The sequence below is a fragment of the Phocoena phocoena genome, chromosome 12 (genome assembly GCF_963924675.1).
Source record: "Phocoena phocoena chromosome 12, mPhoPho1.1, whole genome shotgun sequence".
Lineage (NCBI taxonomy): Eukaryota > Metazoa > Chordata > Mammalia > Artiodactyla > Phocoenidae > Phocoena > Phocoena phocoena.
Window position 1 is genome coordinate 8,710,445 of NC_089230.1, and position 27,866 is coordinate 8,738,310.

General features: G+C 43.5%; 1 protein-coding gene across 2 annotated transcripts in view; it reads right to left on the reverse strand.

Annotated features, from left to right (window-relative positions):
* The window catches only part of SYTL3 (synaptotagmin like 3), a 75,468-nt gene extending 49,091 nt beyond the window's left edge, over nucleotides 1–26,377 (reverse strand). For both annotated transcript variants that reach the window (XM_065888791.1, XM_065888790.1), the window contains exons 1-3: nucleotides 26,268–26,377; nucleotides 23,482–23,700; nucleotides 11,484–11,548 (exon numbers count right to left, since the gene is read on the reverse strand). In XM_065888791.1, the coding sequence (XP_065744863.1) occupies nucleotides 11,484–11,548; nucleotides 23,482–23,700; nucleotides 26,268–26,377 (394 nt within the window). The remainder of the gene's footprint in view (nucleotides 1–11,483; nucleotides 11,549–23,481; nucleotides 23,701–26,267) is intronic.
* Between the last annotated feature and the right edge of the window lie 1,489 nt (nucleotides 26,378–27,866).

A 27,866-nucleotide genomic window follows, 5' to 3' on the forward strand; every position in this document is an offset into this window, starting at 1 on the left:
TGCAAATCGGTCAATGTGATACACCATATTAACAAATTGAAGAATAAAACCCATATGATCATCTCAATAGATGCAGAAAAAGCTTTTGACAAAATTCAACACCCATTTATGATCAAAACTCTCCAGAAAGTGGGCATAGAGGGAATCTACCTCAACATAATAAAGGCCATATATGACAAACCCACAGCAAACATCATTCTCAATGGTGAAAAACTGTAAGCATTTCCTCTAAGATCAAGGACAAGACAAGGATGTCCACTCTCACCACTATTATTCAACATAGTTTTGGAAGTTCTAGCCACGGCAATCAGAGAAGAAAAACAAATAAAAGGAATACAAATTGGAAAAGAAGAAGTAAAACTGTCATTCTTTGCAGATGACATGATACTATACATAGAGAATCCTAAAGATGCCACCACAAAACTACTAGAGCTAATCAATGAATCTGGTAAAGTAGCAGGATACAAAATTAATGCACAGAAATCTCTTGCATTCCTATACACTAATGATGAAAAATCTGAAAGAGAAATTAAGGAAACACTCCCATTTACCACTGCAACAAAAAGAATAAAATACCTAGGAATAAACCTACCTAGGGAGACAAAAGACTGATGAAACAAATTAAAGATGATAGCAAAAGATGGGGAGATAAACCATGTTCTTGGATTGGAAGAATATTGTGAAAATGACTATACTACCCAAAGCAATCTACAGATTCAATGCAATCCCTATCAAATTACCAATGGCATTTTTTTACAGAACTAGAACAAAAAATCTTAAAATTTGTATGGAAACACAAAAGACCCCGAATAGCCAAAGCAGTCTTGAGGGAAAAAAAAATGAGCTGGAGGAATCAGACTCCCTGACTTCAGACTATACTACAAAGCTACAGTAATCAAGACAATATGGTACTGGCACAAAAACAGAAACATAGATCAATGGAGTAAGATAGAAACCCCAGAGATAAACCCACGCACCTATGGTCAACTAATCTATGACAAAGGAGGCAAGGACACACAATGGAGAAAAGACAGTCTCTTCAATAAGTGGTGCTGGGAAAACTGGACAGCTACATGTAAAGAATGAAATTAGAACACTCCCTAACACCATACACAAAAATAAACTCAAAATGGATTCGAGACCTAAACATAAGGCCAGACACTATAAAACTCTTAGAGGAAAACATAGGAAGAACACTCTTTGACATAAATCACAGCAAGATCTTTTTTGATCCACCTACTAGAGTAATGGAAATAAAAACAAAAATAAACAAATGGGACCTAATGAAATTTAAAAGCTTTTGCACAGCAAAGGAAACCATAAACAAGACGAAAAGACAACCCTCAGAATGGGAGAAAATATTTGCAAATCAATCAATGGACAAAGGATTAATCTCCAAAATATATAAACAGCTCAAACAGCTCAATATTAAGAAAACAAATAACCCCATCCAAAACTGGGCAGAATATCTAAACAGACATTCTCCAAAGAAGACATACCGATGGCCAAGAAGCACATGAAAAGCTGCTCAACATCACTAATTATTAGAGAAATGCAAATCAAAACTACAATGAGGTATCACCTCACACCAGTTAGAATGGGCATCATCAGAAAATCTACAGACAACAAATGCTGGAGAGGGTGTGGAGAAAAGGGAACCCTCTTGCACTATTGGTGGGAATGTAAATTGATACAGCCACTATGGAGAACAGTATGGAGGTTCCTTAAAAAACTAAAAATAGAATTACCATAAGACCCAGCAATCCCACTACTAGGCATATACCCAGAGAAAACCATAATTCAAAAAGACACATGCACCCCAATGTTCACTGCAGCACTATTTACAATAGCCAGGTCATGGAAGCAACCTAAATGCCCATCAACAGACGAATGGATAAAGGAGATGTGGTACATATATACAATGGAATATTACTCAGCCATAAAAAGGAACGAAATTGGGTCATTTGTTGAGACGTGGATGGATCTAGAGACTGTCATACAGAGTGAAGTTAAGTCAGAAAGAGAAAAACAAATATCATATATTAACGCATATATGTGGAACCTAGAAAAATGGTACAGATGAACCGGTTTGCAGGGCAGAAATTGAGACACAGATGTAGAGAAGAAACGTATGGACACCAAGGAGGTAAAGCCACGGCGGGGTGGTGGTGTGATGAATTGGGCGATTGGGATTGACATGTATACACTGATGTGTATAAAATTGATGACTAATAAGAACCTGCTGTATAAAAAAATAAAAAAACTGTTGTCTATCAGCTTCAGAATAAAGACTAAATACCTAAAAAAAAAATAAAATGATTTCTTGTTTAAGTGTATGTGTGTCTGGTCTTTTAAAAAATGTATTCATATAAATAGTTTACTGTCCAATTGTCAAGATACTCCCTGGGGACTGCCCTAGTCAGTATTTTAGTCTAAACATGTAAACATATGAATTCTGAATTCAGAAATCGTATTCAACTATTTCACCTTGGTTTCCCATTCTGTTCATTTAACTAGGAAAAGTGATGACGGAGAGCAAGTTGGTCTTAATAATTCAAGACCAAAGACATGGGCTGCCTAGACGGTCTCATTATCAAGGGGTAGTGGACAGAGCATGGGGGATGGCGGGAGGGGCAGAGGCAGAGAAATGGTCCTGGTAGGAGCACTGCGGCTCAGAAGGCAGCAGGGAAGCCCTAGTCTCCTGGCGAATATTTGAAATACAAAAAATATGTATCTGGGATGAATCGATAGTTTCCAAGAAACTTGGACAGTCTAAACAATTCAATTTTTGAGTTGCTGCTACGGACAAAGTCAAAGGCATCACGAAACCAAAGATGACCAAACTCAAGAACCTGCCTCCAGAAGATTATCACCTAGAAACACTGGTTGAAAATAAAGTTCGAAGGTCAAGGCCTTACTTCACTGCATTAACCATGATCTGACTTGATAGTTTCTGTTCTAACCAGTTTAAATGGTCCAGTCTAAACATCTGTCAGGGACGTGACAAGCAATCCAATCAGCTGGGAAAATCACTTCTTCTGAAAATCATTTCACCACGCTCTTTTCTGGGTACCTATTTTGTCTTTTCCTCCTAAAGAGAGTAGTGAGAAGAAAATATTCAACCGAGTAAGATGCCACATTTTCTTTAAAATAAGACAAAAGCATATGCAAAATTTTACACCTGGAAATAAATATGATTTCATAGACACCCTCTCATGCACGTAAGCACTAAACACTGCATTTGTAACTTACAGAAAGCTTGTGCCTGAATCGTTTTTGTAGAATCCTCTAAATTGCGGGGGAAGTGCTTTTCTGAGCCAATAAGTAGAGACGCGATAAAGGCAGGGCCTTGTGATAGAGTCACTACATACATACTGGTGCCCACTTCTTTTAATTCACAAACCTGAGTGTTTCGGGCACACACAGCCAGTCAGATGCCGTCATGATGGCCCTGCGGTCAGATGGACTACATCCAAGAATAAAACTCTGAAAAGTCACACGAAGAACTGAATCACACTCACCGCTGAGAAGGGGAGAGAAGAGTTATTTCCCTTCATAATTATTAGGGATGGTAGCATCCTGGTTAGTTATATAGTAGGTCCCCAAGACCAGTAACAGAGGCTCTGTCTAAAGTGAAGCCTTCCTACATGATTTCCCCAGTTACCGACAAGAGCAAGAACCACAATATATTGTTTATATATCACATTTGATCATTTTTAAACTTGAAAAGTACTAGTATTAAAAGTATTAGTGCCATGACCTTTCTGCTTTTAAACTCAAATATCAAGTCATAAGATGTCACGGTTGTAAAAATATCTCTTGTTAAAGAATGAAGTAAAAACATGTACCTGTACAGCAAGGAGCCAGAAGGGGGCACTCTCTTTATATGCTTAGCAGATGCCAAAAGAGGAAGTAAAGATGGGTTTCAGTCTGTTTTCTAGTTATTAGTGATATCGAAAAGTTCCATCACAATTGTTCATTAAATTTGCTACTTTACCAGCGCCTCTCAAACTTAAAGAGCGTAAGAAGAATTACCTGGGGACTTGTTAAATATAGTCGGACCCTGTGTCCACGGGTTCTACATCTGTATTCAACCTATCTCGGTGGAAAACTTTCAAAAAACAAAAATTCCAGAAAGCTCCAAAAAGCAAAACTTGAATTTGTGGCACACTGGAGACTATTTACATAGTATTTACATTGTATTTACAGTTATTTACATCGTATTTACATTGTATTAGGTATTATAAGGAATCTAAAGATGCTTTAAAGTATACGGGAGGATGTAGACAGGTTATATGAAAATACTACACCATTGCATATAAGGGACTTGAGCATCCTCAGATTTTGGTACCCAAGAGGTACTGGACCCAAACCACGTGGATATCAAGGGATGTCTGTACACACTCTTGGGTCCCACCTGGTCCCACTGAGTCACAACTTTGAATTTAGTATGAAAGAGCCCTCAGCTGATCCTTGAGCAGGGGCCTCAGAAGCGGCAGTAAAACCCTCTGCAGGGAGATTCCCAAATGCCTGAGAGTGGAGGGGGAGGTAACAGTACCAGAAGGGCAGGGAGCTGCCTAAAGACGCCCTGGATGCCCTTGAAAATCTGTGCATTTTGATCACTCTGACATACCACAGATGAAATGCAACTATGGCATATAAGGAGTTAAGACAACAAAACTAAACATTAAATTACAAGATCTTAGAGGGAAAAAAAAGCCAGTCTATAACCAGAAAAAAAAATTTTAAGGAGAGCAAAATATTTAAATACTTTTCATATCATCTCCCTGCAAAAAATGGAGAACTGGGGCTCATTGTTTGGTTTTAAATCTTTTTAATGGTTGGAAGATTAGCAAAACTAAACGACCACAATTAATACCTATTCTTCTTCACTGGATTATTACTTACACCTTATCTATTTTCGAGGGAAATTTGGGGAGCATTTATCTTAAATGGCACATATCCAATAGGACCATTAAAAGAGATAAGTAGAAGCATAAAAGAAGGAAATTGGGTGACAGAGGACATACTGATTCCTGGAAATACTTCAACTGGACATTAAATTTAGCTGTAGGTTTCTGGATGCCCAAGAGGAAAAGTTTTCGTTCTTAGGTGCCTAGTCAGTGCCACCACTGGCAATGGGTAGGTACTACTACATATAGCAACACCTTTTATCTCTGAACAGCTCTATCCTTGCTTCATTCACTCACTTACTCATTTGCTCATAGCTCATACCCTCAAAGAATTCAAAACCTGGGTGTGTCACCCATGTGGTCAACCCCGCCACCCCGCCAGAGCTCAGGGCTGGGGTACAAGGTGAGCGGTACCCTGAAGCTGTGCAAATCAATGGCCCTGAGTTATAAGCCAATGGGGAAGGGACTGATTATAGAACAAATTGTACTGAGAAAACTGATGCTTGGGAGAATAAAGTAAAATTAGATCCGGCCTCCTGATGCATTGTGAAGAGTTGAACGTAAATAAAACATAGAAATTAGAAGTAAATATGGATATCCAACCGATGGCAGGATAAGGAAGGAGTCTTTAAGCATAAAAGAAAGAAATTATCCGGGAAAAGGTAGATGTGACTATCAACAAGGAAAAAAAAAACTCTGTCAGAAAACATAAAGATACATATTCAACTTACAAGACCAAAGAGGGCAAACACCCTTAATGTGAAGAACAACTACAGAAGGTCAAAAAGGTGGAAAATATTCAACCCCATTAGTCATGGCAAGCATTTAAACAGCAAGCAACCATTCTGGATGACAAATGTGGTTTTACCAGACGACAAAGATGCTGTTGTTTATTTTTGAGGAGAGTTCCTACTGGTGAGAAGAAGGGTACACCCTTCCTGGAGGCAATGTGCCAAACTTTTCATCTTGTCCTTCTGCTTCTGGAAGTATTCAGAGACATGACAAGGATTTATCTACCAGCGTGTTCACTGCATTTTTATTTATTATTTTAATAATATTATAAGCTCCCAAAAATGTAACAACAAAACTTGAAATTCCCTAACTTTACAACAATAGCAATTTGGTTACATAAATGCCGTCACATTCCAACGATGGAATGAGATGCAGTCACCAGAAATCATATAGTAAATGACATTTAAGGATATGAAGAAAATGTTCTTTGTAAATTACTAGGTGAAGAAATGTCAGTATAAAAGTCTATGTACCATTTGATCCTAATTTTGTAAACACATTAGCTCAACTCATGAAATTGCCTCTATTCAATTTTTTTTTACCTAAAAATATCAATTCCTTACAGCTTAGTATAAATGCTTTTTTAAATGTGTGTGTAGAGTCATCCATATACATATATGGATACATATATTCACCAAATAACAGAAATGACATGCCCCAACTATGAACAGTTCTCAGGGTGACGTCACCATATTTTCAATATGCTTATGCTTTTCTTCAGTTTTTTTTTAAATGAATGTATATTAGGTTTACATTCAGAACAGAATCACAAATATAACTTGAAATCATGTTCAAGAAGACAGGATGTAATGGGGGCCAGAGTGTGGTGAGGGGGCCGCTCTCGGACCCGAGCCTGCCAGTGTCGGGTGAATGAGCGCACATTTCCCCGAAGGGAGTCTGGCAAAACACGTCAAGCCTCTCAAGTGCTCACACGTCTGACCAGTCATTCTCCTAAGAATCTGTCCAAAGGAAATGAACAGAGATGCCAAGATACCTGTACAGGCTGTTCACTGCGGAATTATCTACAGTATGATAATTTGAATACAGTGATACACTCACAGACAAGAGGGAACAAGTTAATAAATGGTAGTACATCCATCTGATACATGTTATGTAGTCATGAATGTATGTTGGAAGGTCTTAATAGCATGAAGACATGTTTATGCTGAGCTGAATTTTAAAAGCAAGACAAAAACCTATATATACTCTGACCACAAACACACTTTAAACATTGCTAAGTCTGGGGACTTCCCTGGTGGCACAGTGGTTAAGAATCTGCCTGCCAATGCAGGGGACACGGGTTCAATCCCTGGTGCGGGAAGATCCCACGTGCCGCAGAGCAACTAAGCCCATGCACCACAACTACTGAGCCTGAGCTCTAGAACCCACGAGCCACAACTACTGAGCCCTTGTGCCACAACTACTGAAGCCCGTGCACCTACAGCCCGTCCTCTGCAACAAGAGAAAGCATCGCAATGAGAAGCCCGTGCACCGCAACAAAGAGTAGCCCCCACTCGCCACAACTAGAGACAGCCCGTGCGCAGCAACGAAGAACCAACACAGCCAAAAATAAATTTTTTTTAAAAATTGCTAAGTCTGTATGTGCACCCACATGGACAGGATCACCTAGAAAGAGAGCCAGGAGACTGTGTGTGTGCGTGTGTGTGCGTGTGTGTGGTGCACGTGTGTGTAATTAACAGTGGTTTTGTTTGGGGTTTTTTTTCTTTGGTCTGTGCGTGTGACGTGTGGGATCTCAGTTCCCCCACCAGGGATCAAACCCACGTCCCCTGCAGTGGAAGCGTGGAGTCATAACTACTGGACCTCCAGGGAGGTCCCTAACTAACAGTAGTTTTAACCAGCGGTGGGATTTTTATTGCCTGTCTATTGTTCTGCATTTCCCAAATATTCTGCAATGAATAGACATTACTTCTATAATCAGAAAATAACTTATTTTAAAAGAGAAAAGAAATCTCCCCCCTCAGAGGATGGAGTATGGGGAAGCAGGTGGAGTCATGGAGATGAGCCAGGGGCTACAGCACTGAAGCGGGAATGAAGGGCCAGAGGAAGATTGAAGAGACGGGGGCAGGACAACGGGCAGCATCTGCTGACTCACTGGATGTGGCCTGGGGAGGAAGAGGGAGGAGTGAAGAAGGATTCCGAGGTCCCAGGCTTGGGATAGGGAATACAGGATGCGGTAGCCAGCCTCCTCAAGGGCCCCAGTGAGTCCTCCCTCCTGATATCCACACCCTTGTGAATAGAGCTGACCTACAGGATACAGCAGAAGTGACAGGGTGTGACTTCTGATGCTAGGCCATAAGGATATTGATGGAGACAGAAAATAGAAAGTAGGATCGTGGTTACAAGGGGCTTTGCAAGGGGAGACAGTGGGATGATAAATTCTCAAGATGGACAGCAGTGATGGTTGCAGAACAAGTGCATGTACTTAACGCCATTGAACTATACAGTTAAAAACGGTTAAAATAGTACATTTCATATCACGTATAAATTTCACAATAAAAAAAATGTTTAATATGAAGATGGATCGCAGAGCTCTGCCTTGGTCTGTCTTGGGTCACTTGCCCTGCGGGAAGCCAGTCGCCATGTCGTGAGGGCCCTCAAACCGCCCCGTGGAGAGGTCTAGGCGTGGAGGAAACGAAGCCCCCTGCTAACAGCAGCATTAACTAGCCAGGTACATGCGTCCTGAGCCCCAGAAGGCAGATCCCCCAACCCCAGGCAAGCCTTCAGCTGAGGATAGAGACCATATAAAATGATAATGTTAATTGTTTTAAGCCACTAAGTTGGGGAGGAATTTTTAACCCAGCAATAGGTAACTAATGCCTAGAAAGAGGCACAAATCTGAGCTGTCTCGTCCCCTTTCCTGGTTTAAGCCACCATCGCATTTTCCTAGCTTCCACTTAGGAGGCAGAAGGCTGGAAAGAGCCGTGTTCACACCGTTACGACGAACACACTAGGGAATACGCAGAATCACACTTTTTCTCAAACACATCAGAGCACGAGGTGGCAGCTGGCTGCCTATTAGGGCCCAGCAGGGAGTGGGAAAGGGAGCCGGGAGTCAGGGAGGGGGGAGGGGCCTGACCCTTCCTCTTCACCAGCGGCCCTGGCGGTGTGTTGCTGCCTGCAGTCACCATCTCTGTGCTCCCTCGCTGGTCTCCTTTTGTCTTTCCAGTCCTCCAACAATACCTGTTGAACCTATTCCCTAAACTAAATTGTTTCTTCCAATCTGTGTGGTTTCTGTTTTCCTACCTGGCCCTCAACTTGATAGAGCACCCAAACTCAGTTCAATCTCTTTTGGGGACAGAGATAAGTGTGGCAGAGTTCCCGCCTGTCCAGGTAAACCTGCAGCGTCCTAGCCTGGACCACCTCTGCTGACTCATCTCCTCCCCACCTCCCCCCACCTGTGGTCTGGCGCACAGTCCTACTTGTGACCCCCAACACGGCACTTTTCTTCATCTCGCCACGCCTTCCGAGCCCAACTCTACTAAAATCGGACAGTAGGAAAACGAGGCACCTCAGCATTTGAGGAAGCATTGAAGAGAAGGAAGGAGTCGTTTTCCTTTGGTTTGTTTTATACCTTGGGAATAGACAACAAAAATTGAAAAGGATGATTTACGCTTAGGCTGACTTTCATTCCTCTAACTTTTTTCCTCACTGATGTTTTCACTCTGGTGGAAAGTCACTGGACAAGAACGAGAAACCCGGGAAGTCGGTCTCATTTCTTTCCTCCTCCCCTTCCTGTCACCAGGATAACCTACTTCTTCCTCTCACTCAGAAGAGGAAGAGTGCTGGACACACGCACACGCACACACGTATTCTGGCCTGCAAATCAATTTCCCATCTGAAGTAATGCTACCGAAACTTACAATGTATTAAAAAAATTCTGGGATGTCTTCAGTGAGGTGGTTTGAGAGATAACAGAAACTTCACTTCCTACAGACTTTTTATGAACTAGGACTAGATGTAAAAAAAGAGAATCTATCTACCGCCTGAAGAAAACCCTAGCCTCCCAACCGAAAAGTATTTTCAAGAATCAAAACAATAAAACATATAGGAAGACTCCAGACTGCCACGTCTCGCTTAGGTGATGCAATGGATATAGGCTGATGGCCCCAAGGGAGCAAACACTGCTCGGAAGATGAAAAAATCTTAGCTATCTCAATGGTTTGTGCTCTGCTCCAAAAGGCCTCCATACATAAATATATAGCTATAGTTATGCAGTATACCTGGGATATGAAACTTTCATGGACTGGTAATATTTAGGGGAAAAAAGTGTTAACAAGGCTGTTTGGGAACTAGAGAGGACACTAGAGAAAAAAGGATTGAGAAACACAGGTCTAGATAAAAATCATACACGCTGCAGTTTTTTTTTTTTTTGGCTTGAGCACTCCCATCAGTATTATATATTCCTCCAGATTTCTAATAAACTCTGCAGAATCATCACTTTTCCTTGAGTAAGAAGAGTCAGGAATGTAATCCAGGGGAGAATTTACCGCCGACTAAATCTCGGTGCACAGTGCTTTTATGAAAGCTGATTGTCAACACCCAGACGAATGGCTTCCTTTACGTGCCAACACACACTTTGGTTGAGGCTAAATAGCTTATTTCTCCACCTCAAACTGTTACTATTCCCCCCCACCAGAAAAAAAAAAAAGTGTTTCCAGGGCTTTCCTGGTGGCGCAGCGGTTGGGAGTCCGTCTGCCGGTGCAGGGGACACAGGTTCGTGCCCCAGCCCGGGAGGATCCCACGTGCCGCGGAGCGGCTGGGCCCGTGAGCCATGGCCTCTGGGCCTGTGTGCGTCCGGAGCCTGTGCTCCGCGACGGGAGGGGCCACAACAGTGAAAGGCCCGCGTACAGCAAAAAAAAAAAAAAAAAAAAAAGTGTTTCCAGCCACCCACATCCCGGCTAGGTCAGTCCAGGCTCCCCTGTGTGCAGTCCCCACAGTGACACATCAGAGACAGGTGCCACCTGTGTTACCACCGTGGACAGATGGGGTGTACAGAGCATGCTGCCTCTGCTCTACTCTGACGACACGTGTATGCGCCTTTGCCTGATAAGTTATCCTCTTATCTGCACAGCTCACTTGCTGTGACGTGACACTTCTGTAACCAAAGCGTGACCCGTTTTCTCCATGGCCTTGAGTCCCAGTTACTAATCACACCATTATGTCAACTTTGCAAGTACTTTATAAGACACCCGGGGTTCACGAACCAAAGACACACCTCCACTCACATAATCACATGTGCTCACTTCATGGTCACCGATATCTGCTGAATTCTAACGCAGTGCACTCACTGTGGCCTTCAGTTATTCATTCAATCATTTTGATCAAGGTTTGGGGCTAATAAGATTTTAAAAGCAGTTTCTGCTTGTGGAGAGAAAGAGAAGCGCACAAATAATGATATAATATGAGGCATTTCAACAATGATGGAAGAGATGTATTTACAAACTGGTGTTTCGGAAGAGGGAGACATCACCCCCAGAAGCAGAAGTCAGGGAAACTTCATGGAAAACAGGTGGATTTCAGCAGGGTTAGGGGTGGGGTAAGTGCGGGGACAGAGGGAAGCCCCACAAGCAAAGGTGGTAAACCGCATGCGCTGAGGGGCAGAGGCAGGAAAGTTTAGACAAAAGGAACAGGAGGGCTGACTGGACAGAAGCCCATACACCACACCTTGTTAAGTTTCACGTTCACAATCTTAACAGCAAATGTTTTTAAACTAGGAATGTGTCACTTTACTTTAGTAAACGTTCTGCGAGCACTTACCTTCAGCTGGAAACTTCTTGGCTCGTTCCTCAAAGAACCATTCTCCGGTTTTTATTTTCACGTTTCTGAAAAGCAAGCAGAAAGGAAGCCTCAGAGGGAGATGTGGGTGGTGCCGTATTTGGCTCATACAAGGTAGGGAGATATCATCACAACATTAGTCTGGCAAAGGACCCGAGTTCAAATTCCTGACCCAAATCCCTAACTATACAGAGTTCCCATAGAGATTAAGTGATCTGACTAGAAAGCTGCAAATCTGAAAAAGAATCTATACAATACATTATACATATATATGTAAACAATCACTTTGCTGTACACCTGAAATGAATACAACATTGTAAGTCAACTATACTTCAAGAAGAAATAAAAGTAAAATAAAAAGATAAATTTTTTAAAAAAGCAGCAAAGCTGGAGTTTCTACTTGGGTACATTTTACCCTGCATGTCAATGTAATGTAACAATAAACATACAAGGAGGAACAAAGCTGCCATCAAAATGGTCAATTTATCATGTTCATGGTGGGGAGTAACGGCATGAAGGAAAACCAACAAAGGAATTCAGTGCTGCCTATTTAGCTAAGAAAGAGATCGTCCTTAGTTAGGTTAGGCTGAGGGTCGTCTGAGCTAACTACAACATTTACCAAGAACCAACAGAGCAGATTCACCTGAGACGTTTCCTGGGAGCACCTGAAATCTGGGATCTGGGATCCAAGGGCTTCACTGGAGATTTGGGGACCACTTGAGAGACAGGGGCCGTGACCTCCCGCTGGGAAGTCGGTCTGACAGCGGCTCCCTGGGCATCTCTACATCCCCTCCCATCCTACTCATAGGCACAGCCGCATGGGAGCACTTTGTACGGTCACCGGTTGAAACTCAAGTCCCAAAGCCTGTTTTACTCTTGATGGTTTCCAAGTTTCTAAAGAAACCACCCTCAACCTCAAAGAACCTCAGAAAGGTAGAATTGTCAATAGCCTTTCAGGACATAAAAAGTTAAACACACAGATACTATAAATTATTCACACCATTAAAATAATGTGCCATAAAACTTGTCAATCCCTAGGTCCTGCAAATTTAAGAAAAATGAAAACTTCAAATTCTCTTCTATAAGTACTTACTGAAACACACTCTCCATTAGGTTCTTTCAGGCTATGTATGATCTCAAACGGATTTTAAGTTAATGCTTACAAATGCAATAAATTCACAAATTCACAAATACACTGCAATCTACTTTTTTTTTTTTTTAAGTATCCTATCTTTCTCTCTGGAGTTTTAGTAGTTGTCAGAAGACATCAACCAACTCCCTCCCCTTCATCTTGTTAACTATTATATTCTCTGATTAGCATGCAAATGATTATTCCCAATGCTTAGTGACCAGAACAAGGAAAACATACGCAGAGCATTTATGAATTTTGGCAACAGAATTTTGATAATCAGTCACTATCATTAACAGCCAAAGATATATCACAGTTACATGTTTTATATATCATGAGAGAGACGGGAAACTTTTCATCTGTAAAATCAGAAACTCAGATATCTAATGTACTAAATCGACACAAAATCCATGAAGGAGAACTCAGCATCTCAACGGAAGTTTTCCCCTCTGGTACTTGAAGACAAGCAGAGGATCAAAACCCAGAGAAAGCTCACAGAGATTAAAGGGGGGCGGGGGGTGCGTTCACACTCCTTTGAATTGCCATACCCACAACTGCTCTATTTCTGAGGACACTTCCTCCATCCTTATACAGCAGGACAAAGTCTAAGGGGACAGTAGGGGAGGAAAATCGAATGTGGAAACAAGGAGGCGTCCACCTGATAAACAAACGTCACTTCCTGATGTTTATTTTCCTGGGGGTGGTGACCCTTCCAGCTCATCTACTCTCTCACACTCTCCAGCCCATTACCTGTGACCAAAAGCATTTACATATGAGACAGGTGCTGGGGGCGGGGCGGGGCCTCGCCTCAGACCAGACCTGAGAGAGATCAGAACTAAGAATTAAGCTGCAAATCAAACCATGCACTTACAGTCAGCTGAGCTATAGCCAGACACAGGCCACCACTGAGGAGTAATCACACCTGTAGATGCAGTCACGAAAAAGGAAGAGCAGGTAAGGGGACGAAGGAGAGGAAGGTGAGAACGCCTGAATAAACATTTTATTTTTATTACATTTTACAACATTTTATTACAAAGTCCTCTTCTAGCCCTGGTCTCAGAACCTATATGAGAAGCAGATAAAGTAGAATATTAGTATGTCCTAGGGCTAGTCATCTAACATTACCATCTAATCATCTAACTGAATCTCAACGGATTACTTGTGAAATTCAAGCAGGACCTTCCTCGGCAGGGACAGATTTGAACACAAACCCACAGGTCTCTTTGGCTTACCTGTGACTACAGAATGGAAGGATAAGAGTACCACAGGCCTGAACCATACGACGACAAGTACTTCTTGCATTTGAGGCTGTTTCCTTTGAGAACTAGATTGGAGCTGGATCTCCATAAACACTTCTGCAGAATCACCTGTTTCATAAGCATTTATTCCCTAACGGTTTTCATAAGGGCTCCCAGTCCACACACATCCCAAGTGTTATAAGAAGGACCATTTATGGCTGTTACCGTCTAAGACAGAGGTGAGCAGATCTTGCAGTGTCTCTGTCCTCATTAGGGCCAGCACAAGGTAGCACGACTCACAGTAACCAAAGGAAACATTGATTATTTCTCTCCCCCCCACCGATGACTTAAGCAGAATTTGGCTATGAAAGCTTCTTGGAACATTTTCTGAACCCAGCAACAGACTAATGGTTTTATATCTCTCCCACAGAATCATGACTTGTTTCTTCAAAACTTTTTCAATCAATTGATAAATCCATCTCAGAAAGCAAAATCCAAGGATGGTGAAGGGAGCAAGAGATCTAGAGTTCCATGTCTGACTTTCCATGAACTCTGCGTGAGGAAAACGGTAACTAGAAACGCCAAGCACACGGAACACCGACAGCTCCTGAGAAACTGCTGGAGGCTCCGGCATCCATTTTCATAGCCTTGAACTCGGCTAATGCTGTCATTTCATTAGCAAAAGGGAAATAACTGTTGAAAAGCACTTTGCAAATTCTAGCGCGCAAACGTTCAATGATACCATGAATGGAGGACCCTAATAGAAAGATCTTCAATAGTCTGACCCCATTTCTATCGCAAGCAGTGAGCCGAAGAGGCCTGCTGGAATGCACTTTTACTCTGCATTCAAATTACCAGCATCTGCAGGTGGATAAGCTGTCACGTCCAAAGCACCTGCTTTATGCTCCGAGAAGAGCCAGCATCACGTCCCTAGAATTCCTTAATGTATTTCTACCATTCAATGTACAAGAGGTAGCAAATTTATCTGCATGTCAGGATTCTCTGAATGCCTTAAAGACACACATCTCCCAGGCAGATCTGTGCTCTAACCAGTGCCCTGATGGCAAGGAAGCCTCAAGAAAAGCCTTGGTGGCTTATCAGACAAGCTATAAAAACAACAAAAGAAGTGGCCAAATATTGTAAAACTAAGATCAACCTGATTTCTTTGCACCGGCTTGTCCAACCACTTGGTAATTCCCAGCTAAAGTGGTCCTATGCACCCATACAGTTGAAGAAAATTTTTTTTACTTCAAATAATCTTATACCTAAGGCGGTTTTTAGTTACAAAGCAAAATAATGAGGTTTTTTTCCCTCCATCAGCTAGCTCAGTTGATCTGATTTCAATGTTCTTACGGGAAAAAAGACTGATCATTGTGATTAAACCCTGCGTAACCAGGAGTCAGAATCAAGATGAAGATAAACGATTTTAACCAAGCAGCCACCATCACTTCCTGCAAAACATGAATAACTCTACTTAACTGCAGAGAGAGGGCAGGTTCCCCACCCCCACCCCCGCGTCATATTCAGTGCTGTATCCACAGCCACGGGACACGGTGGGGCTGGTGACTACATGTGGGTTGACGAATGAATATCCCCACCTCTGCAGGGAGCACCCTGAGAATTGAAGGGATAAGGTGGGACCGACATAGGTGGAGCCCTGGTGGTACCCAGGCATGACGTGCATCACGCCCTCTCAACGTGTAGGGGCAGGAATCACAAACTCAGGCACTAAGCAGACGCTCTAAACGAAGAGAGTGGCTAAGGGATGAAACGAGAGAGAGGGGTGGGCACTGTCGTGAGCTGCAGAACCCATGCCCCGTTTTAAGGCATTACAACGATAAATACAGACATGGGGCAGGCCAACGCAACAAGGCCTGTGGGCTGCCTGCAGCCTGTTGGCCATGAGTTTGTGATTCCTGGTTTGTTACATCAGATAATTAGTCAATGAAAGAAATACCAATTCTACTGCAGCTGGACGGAGCTGCACTTGTTAAAGCCTCAAACAGAAATCGAGTTAGACGTTGTGCATACCTCTGTCCTCCCCACAGATCTAAGAAGGGACTCCACTACCACTGACAGGTCACGAGACCAGAGACAAGGAGCGTGTACCCTGCTGGCAAACCCTGAACCTGGATGTCTGAAGACAACGCAGAGCCTCTGACAAAAGGCCACGGGCAGGAGAAACAGAGTCCTGCAGACCAGGAGCGGCTACTCAAGGTGCATCACCGCGAGAACCAGGGAAAGTTTCAGAAAGCAGTTGTCTTCAAAAGCATTTAAAAACTGCCTCCACGAAGGGCTCCCCTGGTGGCACAGTGGTTGAGAGTCCACCTGCCGATGCAGGGGACGCGGGTTCGTGCCCCCGTCCGGGAAGATCCCACATGCCGCAGAGCGGCTGGGCCCGTGAGCCATGGCCGCTGAGTCTGCGCGTCCGGAGCCTGTGCTCCGCAATGGGAGAGGCCACAATAGTGAGAGGCCCGCGTACCGCAAAAAAAAAAAAAAAAGAAAAAGAAAAAAACCGCCTCCATGAAAAGGAAAGAAAGACATAAGTAAAACCCAGGCTGAAGTGAAGAGACAACAGACTAAAGGAAGATTTACAAAACGAACAATGCAAACGCAGAACAAGCTGTTTTACCAACAGGAAAAGAGCAGAATGCAGAGTCTGGAAAGTTGAATCAGTTATGCTTTCACAGAACATGAGAGAAAAAGATATTAAATATTGAAGGAGAAAATAATAATAAATAAATAATAATAATAAATGTAGGATAGAGAACAAGGCCAACCTAAGTTATTCCCGAAGAAGCCAGGGCAAGTGGCATAGAAGAATAATTAGACCAGACTGAAGAAAATGTTACTGAGTCAAAAAAATAAGCAAACTCCCACCTCACACCCATTAGCGGCTACCATTAAAACAAACAAACAAACAGAAAATAACAAGTGTTGACAAGGATGTGAAGAAACTGGAACCCTTGTGCACTGTTGGTGAGACTGTAAAATGGCACAGCTGCTGTGGGAAACAGCATGGCGGATCTGAGAAAATTAAACATAGAAATACTATGTGAGCCAGCAATTCCACTTCTGGGTATGTATCTGAAAGGACAGAAAGCAGGGTCTCAAAGAGATGTTTGTGCACCCATGTTCACAGCAGCGTTATTCACAGAGCCAAAGGGTAGAAGCAACCCAGGCACCCATCAGCAGATGAAACGGGCCAACAAAATGGGACACATACACGCTAAGAAATGTGATGCAGCCTTAAAAAGGGAGGAATTCTGCAAGACGCTACAGCACGAACGAACCTGGAAAGCAGGATACTTAGCGAAATGAGCCACTCACAGAAAGACAAACACTGTATGATTCCACCTATGTGGGGGACCTAGAGTAGCCAAATTCACAGAGACAGAAAGTAGGATGGGGGCTGCGGGGGCTTGGCGGGGAGGGAGAAATGTTTAACGGTTACAGAGTTTCAGTCTTGCAAGATGAAAAAGCCTGGAAACGGATGGCGTGTTACCTAGCCGAGTTGGTTTACCCGTCGCGCAGCAAGCCGAAACGCCGGGACGCTGAAGTTAGCAGCAAACAGCGCAGACACAGAGAACAGGCCTCAGATCCACCTCCTGGAAGGCAAGGGGCTCGAGGCATTTATGGGATGAAGTAATTAAGAAGCAGGGCGGTCTGAGCGTGGGGAAAGGTGATTGGAAAAAGGTGGGTCATCGCCCTTCCGCGCAGTAACTAGGCTACAGGTCTATGCACGTGGGAAGATGGAGGAGCTCAGCACGACCTGAGGGTGGAGTTTTCTGCCCTCTGACTTCAAAAGGTCACTGCCCGGACGCTTGCGCATGCCCAGATGGAGGGTTGGGCCAGTCTTAACCAGTTCAGCTCAAACGAGACGCAGCTGACTCCAAGTTCCTGGAAAACAACTCTGGCAAACATCTCACTGTTTAGGACAATAACGGAGGGCATGTGAGTCTCGTAGATGACCCTGATGAGTGGAGGCCGGTGAAATGGATTTGACTAACGATTACCCATGGTTTCAAATGTATTTAATGCCACTGAACTGCATACTTGCAATGGCTAAGATGCTGAATTTTAGGTTATGTGTATTTTGCCACAGTAAAAGGTAATTTTTAAACAAACAAACAGAAGCAAATCCAAGAGACAGGCAGCTCAAAGGAACTTTCCTTATTCCATAAAAATCAGTGTGGAGAGACTCAGACCGAGGCATGTACTGGAAACTGTTTTCAATTACAAGGATCCAGCAAAAAACCAATATGCTTCTAGTACATAAAATCTAGGTGATCAATAAAGAAATAAAAATAAAGCTAGTCTCCAACGTCTCTGTCACATTATATTCCAAAAGACAACGATTTTGAGATGAAAAGTTGGGACTTGAGCTTTAAAAGCCAGTGAAGTCCTTACTCATGAGAAAAGGCTACCGAAGGCATCCTCAGATAGGCTTAGGACACACGCCACCCACATGCTCTTCTAGGAAGAAAAAATCTTTGAAGAGACACTTCAGTTCACTGAAAATGAATCAGAATAAAGGACCTGCAAATTGGGAAATCATGGTCTCAAAGATACCTGCATTCATGAAACCGTGCAGCAGTGGGATCATCTAAAATCGGTAAATCCACCCATGACTTCTATTCGGCACTAGAATGCGCTCTTGGTCTGATCTATGGACATGGGTCTGTTATTGTAGAAATTCCTGTGAACACATGACTGGAAAGGACGTACAAGCCTGTCTGGTATCCCTACGTCCCCAGTATCCTTAACTCTCGCCGACATTTCAGCCCAGAGTTTTAACCAAGGCAGCACATCACCACCACGCTGAGTGCCAGACTGGGAAAATGGCCTCCTGGCACTGACCTTCCTGCAGGGCGAAAAGTTTCAGCTGAACTGAGTGAGCTGACAACTTTAAGTATGAACTCAAGGGTATGGAAAGCTTACTCATCTCAAAAAGGCTTTAAAAGCAAGACCTGCCATGACTAATCAAGTGCTGATCATGGAAGAAATTTCAACTTCAACACCAACAATAAGAGTGATACTCAAACTACTGTGTAAACATTCCCTTCAGTAAGCACAAAATAAGCTTTTCAAAAATAAACTTTTTCAAAAAGTATCCCACAGGACTTCCCTGGTGGCGCAGTGGTTGGGAGTCCGCCTGCCGATGCAGGGGACGCGGGTTCGTGCCCCAGTCTGGGAGGATCCCACGTGCCGCGCAGCGGCTGGGCCCGTGAGCCATGGCCGCTGAGCCTGCGCGTCAGGAGCCTGTGCTCCGCAATGGGAGGGGCCATAACAGTGAGTGGCCCGCATACCGCCAAAAAAAAAAGTATCCGATAAATTTCCATTTTTAACTATATGTTTGGTAACATAAGGCTTCAAAGGCTGTTAGGTAATCCTTACTCTCATTTGGCCAACGGATAAAAAGAATATCACGATCCTTTATGTAATCATCATCTGTCCTGTTCCCACAGAAAGCAGTGTACCTACACCACGTGCAACAGCCAAGCTTTCTCGTGAGAACTACAACAGATGCTATCTCCAAATCAGAACTAAGAAGAAAAGACTGTATTTCAAACAACAAAAGGCTTTTTCTCTGTGAAATTAATCTTAGTGGCTAACCTTTTGAAAATTTATGGCTAACCTCTTGAAAATTTAGAAATGTACAGCTATGTGAAAAATTGTACTCAGTATATTTAACTTGTCTATGTACTCTTTCATGTGAGACAAATTAACATCGTTCCTATCGACAGTGCTAAAAATCAGATTAGAAAAAAGAAGAAATCCAGTTTTGAAACAAAGAGAAGCGGTAGAAAAATGGCCCTTTAACCTTGGCACCAAGCTAAAATCCTTCCTTGGCCAAATCTGTTAAACCATACCTGGCGTTCAATTTCTTTTCAATCTTTTATAGAGTTATACCTTTTCCTCCTCACTTGAAGGGCAGAAGGATTTACAATCATGATTTGGAATTATTCCATTCTCATACATTAGTTATTTGCCTTGTGGATATAAAGTGGTGATTCGGTGTTTTACCGAAACATGGGATTATGAAAATACTGGGAGTATCAGTCTGAAATTTGAAAGATTACATTTTCCAAATTCTAGGAATCTGACTCTCTCTTCTTTCCTTCTCCCAAATCACGCCTCTTTTGATGGCTCCTGCTAAGGATAACACACGGCCCCCATCACCGGAAGCAACTTTCAACCAACCTTCCCTTCTAAGTCCTTTCCGACTTGCCTTTGTTTACCTAGTTCTTTCTGTTGCTTCTCTTTTACTCTGTTTCCTTTGGTTCTTCCAGTTAAGCCTGAAGAGCTATCAGTTTTGCTAGTCCACAGAACTGTTTTTCAATTTTCCCTCTTTCATCCCCTATGACCAAGTTCAATCACCCCTTTGTTGAACTCTCCCTCACATTCCCCATCTCTGTTGCCGCCCGCCTCATCCCTTCACACCTCGTTCACTGAAAAGACTTTCACCTGCTTCATTCACCTTCATCTTCCCCTCCTGAGTCTGTCCTGCAGAATGCAGGCAGACTTTCACCTGGCTTTCTTCTGGCAAAGTGCGTATGCTCACACCCCATTTCCTGCAGCCTCCAATCCAAACTCTTCCGAGTGGCTTTTAAGACCCCGTTCCTCCGGGCGAGTCTCCCAGAAGGCAGGAGAGAGAGGAGATCAAGAAGGGATGGGATAGATTAGGAGTTTGGGATTAACAGATATACACTACGATATATCAAAGAGATAAAACAACAAGGACCTTAGCAATTTAAAAAGAGAGAGAGGGCTTCCCCTGGTGGCACAGTGGTTAAGAATCCGCCTGCCAATGCAGGGGACATGGGTTCGAGCCCTGGTCCGGGAAGGTCCCACATGCCGCGGAGCAACTAAGCCCGTGCGCCACAACTACTGAAGCCCGCGCTCCTAGAGCCCGTGCTCCGCAACAAGAGAAGCCACTGCAGTGAGAAGCCCGCGCACTGCAACAAAGAGTAGCCCCCGCTCGCCGCCAACCAGAGAAAGCCTGTGAGCAGCAATGAAGACCCGATGCAGCCAAAAATAAAATAAATTTATAAAAATAAATAAATAAATAAAAAGAGAGAGAAAGAATCATTTCTTTGATATATATTCTTCCAGATAATTTTGTTTATGTATCTTTTTTTAAATGAAAGAAAAGTGTACCACAAGGTTTGATAAGCTGCTCTTGAAATTCACAACAGCTGGTATGCATCTCTGTTAACAGAGCATCACATTGTTAATGACTCTGTAATATTCTACTTGATTGTATGGGTTCATTTTTACCATTAAAAATAATTTTGGATCACTCACAGTGATTTAAATTTAAAAAAAAAGAAGAGATGGGACTCTGGAGACCTGGTTCTAGGCTTACTGACCGCATGGCCTTGGGCTCCCTTGTGTCTCTAAGCCTCCGTTTCTTCCCCTATAAAATTGGGATAATGGTGGTAGCTGTCACGTAAGATTGTTTGAAGATTTAAATAAAACATTTGGTGTCAAGAAATGCTTAACACAGCCTCCCACACGGTGAGTGGTCCACACTCATGCCCACGACGTTCCCTCTCCCGGACAATGTCTCCCTCTCTAATCCCGACCCGCTTGCAGAAATGCTCCCACCTGGGTGCTCTGGGAAGTCACCTTGAGCCAGTTCAGCCCTCCCTCGCCTCTCCCTCCTCTGAGCTCCTGGGGTCCTCAGCAGAAAACCTGCTCAGAAGGCAGAAACCTCAGGTGTCTCCTGGACCCTCAACACAAGCCCAAGGCCAGCGCTGGTCACAGGACTTGGGCACTGACTGCAGCAATCTGTACATTGGTTTTGCTTTTTTAAATTGCTACCCTAGAGCTTCTTCTTTCTTGATTTTAAAACCTGTTTTCTCTCCTGCTCCCACAGCAAATCCACTTCTTGAGGAATGAGTCTCAGGCTGAGGAAGAAGCAGGGAGAGGAAAATGATAGCGTCAAAAACCTGTCCAGGACCCAGCTCAGTTGTGACTATCGTCTACCCTCAAGTTTTCCCAAGGCTTTTCTTTGGTTTGGCCCCAGGATTGGAAGGCAGCCCAGCGTGGACAAAACTAGAGAGAGAGAGAGCAGAGAGCTTCGAAGAAAGTAGGCTGGGAGGGGGGCAGTTGGGTTATACATTACTTAGATCTCTCCCCAAGCGATTTCCTATGTCAGTTCACTCAGAGTAATGCAGTCATCTTGGATATTTTGACAAACATCCTTATTTCAACATAAGGAAGCTGGGGTTTCAGAAATCACGCTTCATGAGCTTAGAGCGGTAAAGTTACAACGCCCCGGGCATGGTGCCCTCCAGGGCAGAGACTTCAGCAGGGCTGGCCAGCTTCCTGGGAGGTTGCCTCAGCCCCTGTCCTATAACCCTGTGGCTAGATGAAGAAAAAGTGCTGAAGAATTTAATACCTTAGTGTTTATCGACCAAATATGTATGGTTGACTGGAGATCTTAGGACCTTTCCTCCTCTCTCAAGAGCCCAGACCTGCTTGAGCACAAGTGCAGGCCAGGCGGCTCACAGGAAATCTTGGTCTTTTCCTCTCAAGCTGAGAAAAGCCTGCAGGGCATCGGCTTCACAAACTGAGGAAACGGCGAGATGTGTGGAGATAACTCTGACCACGGGGGAGCACGCTTCAGAGAGGGGGGGGGGGAGGGGGTGGAGCTTAGGAACAAGGAAATCTGGTTGAACAACCTGCCTTCGAATGACTGACTGAAATACATTAAGCCTTGCAAAGGGATGGGAAATTTAAGGAGATTAATATCAGGATATGCCCATAGACACAATCCTTCCGATTTAGGGGGAGAGAAAACCCAGCTGCTGTGCCCACACTGTGTAAGCACCTCTCACAGTCTTAGCCCCCAGGGCACTCACGCATCTACAGCAATATTTACAAGTTGTTTTCAAATCTCAGTCTCTGATTCCTCTCCTAGAATCACACCAGACGAACATAGCTACCTCTCGTAAGTTCTGTGACGTCCTTGTGCACGCCACCCCACGAGAGGCAGAAACACCCCCCCGTGTTTCCAAGGGACTGGCGACCAGCCTACTCGTGCTTCGAACGGCATGAGATCAAGCCACAGATATTCTTTATCATTTTCAAAAATGCCAATTCCATGTTTAAAATATTTTAAAACCTCACAACATCAAAAGATTAGAATGTAGATTCCCGCTATCACTAACAGAAAGCATACCCATTTCTCTAGTAGAGCATCCAATACAGGTCAGCTTGCCTCCTTCAAAAAGGCCTTAATAAAGCTGCACAGGACGCTCTAATATTCTCTGTGTTACAATTCACTCCACGTTTCCTCAAAGAGATAAATTAAGCTCTAAGAAAACTAACAAAATGAACCAGTTAAGAAATTGAAAGGAATCTTAACTCCTACGTTAACTGATCCCCAGCCATTACAAACAAACTTTTGTAAATTAAAAACAAAAAAAAATACTTTTTTCATATAACAAAACGCACTTTTGAATTACAATAACTTCCACTTCTAGAAAGGCAGCTCCATATTAAGCACTCGGCAAACATTTCCCGATCAAGTTTGAGGAGCGACAGCCGTCTTTGTCAACAGTTTGTCCTGCACCATCTCTGAGGCTCCCCAGCCCATCCTCACCTGTCCTCAAAGCACACGGTACACTTCCAGGCACGGGTCATCCTCAGGAACACTCGGCACTTGGCACACACGCGGTGGCTGCAGCCCTGGCACACGGCCCCCCGGTTCAGCAGGAGCCCCAGGGCCTGCCGGCAGCGGGCACAGGACTTCTCTTTGTACTCCTGGCTCCCGCTCTTCGAGCCTTTCCACCTGAGATGCTGCAAGTGTGTCTTCAGTTTCCTGTGGCCCAGAGAGTTAAATGATAAGAAGCAATTGAGTGGAAGGACAGATGCCAGCCAAATTCCTACATGGCAAGGGCCCCAACAGCACCACCCATGGCGAGAAAGAAGGGGCTTTGGCATCCAGCACCCCCGGGTTCCAACACGGCTGTGTGAACCACGATCTCTTGCGACGTCTCGGAGCAGAGGCTCAGAGGTTTTCTCGACTGTGCAAGCCTTACCTCCCAGGGTTGCTGTGAGGATTAAATGGCAAAGCATAAACACTATGGCTGGCTAGGTTCATCCCTCTGTGCCCAAAGGGCATTATAACATAAAGCAAGGACAGTGAAAGAAGAGGAAAAATGCAGAAAATGGCATCAATTCTAAAATGCAAGGCAGGGAATGACCTATAAATGTACAGTATACACGCCTGCTATTGTCTTAAGTTCCCCAATAAAGTTATTTAGCTGATGCTATGCTTTTTTCTAATGGAATAAATTAAAAAAAATTTTTTTTTATTGGAGTAAAATTCCTTTACAATGTTGTGTTTAGTTTCTGCTGTACAATGAAGTGAATAAGCTATATGTGTACCTATATCCCCCTCCCTCTTGAACCTCCAGCCCCGCCTTTCTCCCACATCTAGGTCATCACAGAGCACCAAGCTGAGCTCCCTCGATGCTACGCTTTTGCTACTGTTTTTTATGGGTGGTCAGTTACTTTCAGTCCCTATTTCCCCAGGACAATAGCCCTAGTACAAAGGGACATTACATTGGACCCCAGAAGGTATCATTAGCCAGAATACTCTTCTATGAAATGTCTCTGTTACTTACTTTTATTATTTTTTTTAAATTTTTATTTATTTATTTTTATTTTTAATTTTTTTTGGCGGTACACTGGCCTCTCACTGTTGTGGCCTCTACTGTTGCGGAGCACAGGCTCTGGACGCACAGGCTCAGCGGCCATGGCTCACGGGCCTAGCCGCTCCACGGCATGTGGGATCCTCCCAGACCAGGGCACGAACCCGTGTCCCCTGCATTGGCAGGCGGACTCTCAACCACTGTGCCACCAGGGAAGCCCTACTTTTATTATTTTTTAAAGTTTTATTGGAGTATAGTTGATTTACTGTTACTTTTTTTTTTTTAATGCTTGCTCTCATGTCTTTTCTTTTTTTTAAAATCTATTTGTTTATTTTTTGGCTGCGTTGGGTCTTCGTTGCTGTGCGTGGGCTTTCTCTAGTTGTGGCGAGCGGGACCTACTCTTTGCAGTGCGCAGGCTTCTCATTGCGGTGGCTTCTCTTGTTGTGGAGCACAGGCTCTAGGCACATGGGCTTCAGTAGTTGTGGCTCATGGGCTCTAGAGCGCAGGCTCAGTAGTTGTGGTGCATGGGCTTAGTTGCTCCGCGGCATGTGGGATCTTCCCGGACCAGGGATTGAACCCGTGTTCCCTGCGTTGGCAGGCGGATTCTTAACTGTGCCACCAGGGAAGCCCTACTGTTACTTACTTTTAGAAAAGAGAAGCTAACCCCAAGAAACAAGCTTACATCCAACTTTCAGGATTTGCTCTAGAATCAGTACCCTTTGTAACAAACCTTTTACCACAGTATCCATGTTACTTTGTTGATATTCAAAACGATGCTTCTAAATCACCGTAAGATCTTGAATCATCAAAGAAAAATCAATTTTGTTCAGTGTATTTTTTTAGTGGAATAAAGTATAAGTACACTTAGAGAGCTTTGGGATAACAGAGGAGGGTAGAAAAAGAACATTGTACCTTCTAGTTAACCAGAAATTTTCGCTCCTTCCTCAGACGTTTGGTGGTCCAAAGTTTTATTTTATATGTTTATTTTTCCTGGCAGACTCTGAAGGAGTTCTGCCATTAAAAACAAAGCAAAACCAAAAAGCCTATTCCATTTACTTATCCTCTAGACCTCACGCTCTCCATAAACATCAATCGGTAAACAAAGCATCACCATATTAAAGATGGATCTTGACAGCTAACCACGGACACCGCCCAGCCCTGCTTTGTTAAGTGTTAAACTAACGTCCAACAGCCCGCGGAGCTCAGAGAGAGGAAAGAGGCTCTCTGCTAACAGATCAGTCGGAGAGCAGGCTGGGCAGGTTTCCCCTTCCCTCAAAGCCGGCTGGGAAGCAAAAGAGAGAAAAGAAAAGGACAGGAATGGATTCCAGCAGGTTTGCTGTTTCTATGCTGCTTTCTTTGTGCCTTCGGTTACCACCAAAAATAATTTAGGAAAACCCTTAGCCGGAGGTCTTTCCCTTGAAGGGCGTATGAGAAGCCTGAAAGCTTCCCTTGAATTATTCCTGCCAAGTAGGCAAATGGACAAGCTGACAGACAGCAAACTTATCACAAAAAAAGGCATTATTTTAAAGGAAAAACAAAAGGCATTCTTTCCCTTACCATCCCCGAAGCTTAGTGACACGGCAAAGGTCACCTCCCCCACAGCCCTTCACTCCGACTCTTGTCAGACAAGAAGCTGAGTAGGCAGCAAGCAGCAATACGCCAGGTAGAAGCAGCTTCCAAGCAGAAAAAGCCAAAAAAACGAAAGAATCCCACCCACTAAATGACAGCATACCGTATCCTTTCCTCCTCGATGTTTCGAACCTCCCGGTCCCGGTACAGGACCTGGAGGATCACCTCGCGTTCTGATCCCCGGAGGGACTTCAGGCTGACTTCTTGGGCCATTTCTGTCTCTTCTTAGACCCACGCTGAGGTTCTACTCCGTGGCCTTGCGCTCCTGTCCCGCGGATGAGCACAGAGAGTCCAGTGAGAGCCCCACGTGCTTTTGAAAGCAATCCCTCTCCTATTTCATTGGCAGCTGTGTTGCTTGTGGCTCTTTTTTTTCCTTCTTTTTACTGTGTCACACTCCTCAGGAGAAGGAAGTTCCAAGAGGCCGTCCCTCGGTTGGGATGGTCGCTCCCAGAGCCTCATGCCACCTGGGGAGCCTTTTCCCTGGGTCCTGCCGCAGCCTCTGATATCCGACTAAGACAAAAGCATATCTTTTTTTCTGAGGTTTTGCCAGAGATTGTTATAAATTATGCAGGGCCCCCTGCAGATAATTTCTGCAAAGCAGAAGTAATCCCCAATCTGAGGGAATTTACGAAGAGCAGTGAGAAGCGTATCAACGACTTACAGAAGTCAACCTTCCCCTTCATATGTTTACAGGTAGCAGCAACGATGGTTAAAAGCCCAGCCAGCTCAATACCTGTAGAAAAGACAATAAAAATGGCATCATTTTTCCTGGCTGATGTACCTATACTGCAGCATGAATCCAGAAGAGACAAAATGCTCTACACAGACAGATCTCTGCATTTTCTGCCATGATGATAACGTAAGATTTTAAATTTTATTAAATTGGCCTTCTCGTGTTTCTAAAAGCCTCAAACTTACACACTTGAATTTTTCTAATATGAATTCTGTACCTTGAGTGATTAGAGGCATACAGGTCTATCTTTAACGTACATCATCCCAATCGAAAGTACATTAGAACAACCAAGTTCTCAACTGCTCACTGTAATTTTTACAGTTAACTTCAAGACTCAAAAAGAAACTGTTTAATCAATTAAGGATGTATAAAGGGATATCACCACAACCTCAATCTACCCATTATCTATGGTCTTTAATGGTTTTCAGTGGCTGCCTTATGCTCGGGGCCTTGTTTCTGGTTAATGCTAGTTGCCAGGTTCTGCATACGTTCCTCCTACTTTCTTTTGCCATCAGTGACGTTGGACACACATCACCTTCAATCTGTTCTTCCCCCCAACCAAGAGGATGGCATTGAATTGATAAAGCACTGGATAGATGCATGTCAGTGAAAAGCAGGAAATGCAGCTCTAATTGATGCACTTTCTAGAATGCCATTTTGTTATCAAATCTACATGAATTCCTTAGTAATAAGACTTCCTTTCAATTCTTTAGAAGCTAAACTCCCTTTGTTCGGCTGCAACAGAAATGCACATTATATTAATTTATGATTCATAGCAAATCAATGAATGAGAAGTTAAGAGAACCCTAAGGAATCATTTCTTTAAGCACAGATTCTTAATCTTTGGTCATCTGGTGAAGCTTCTGTATTTAAGTGCATAAAATAAAATACATTATTACAAAGGAAATCGATGATACTGAAATTTTTAAAGATTATAACATAGTAATAGATGGGTCCATTGATGCATGA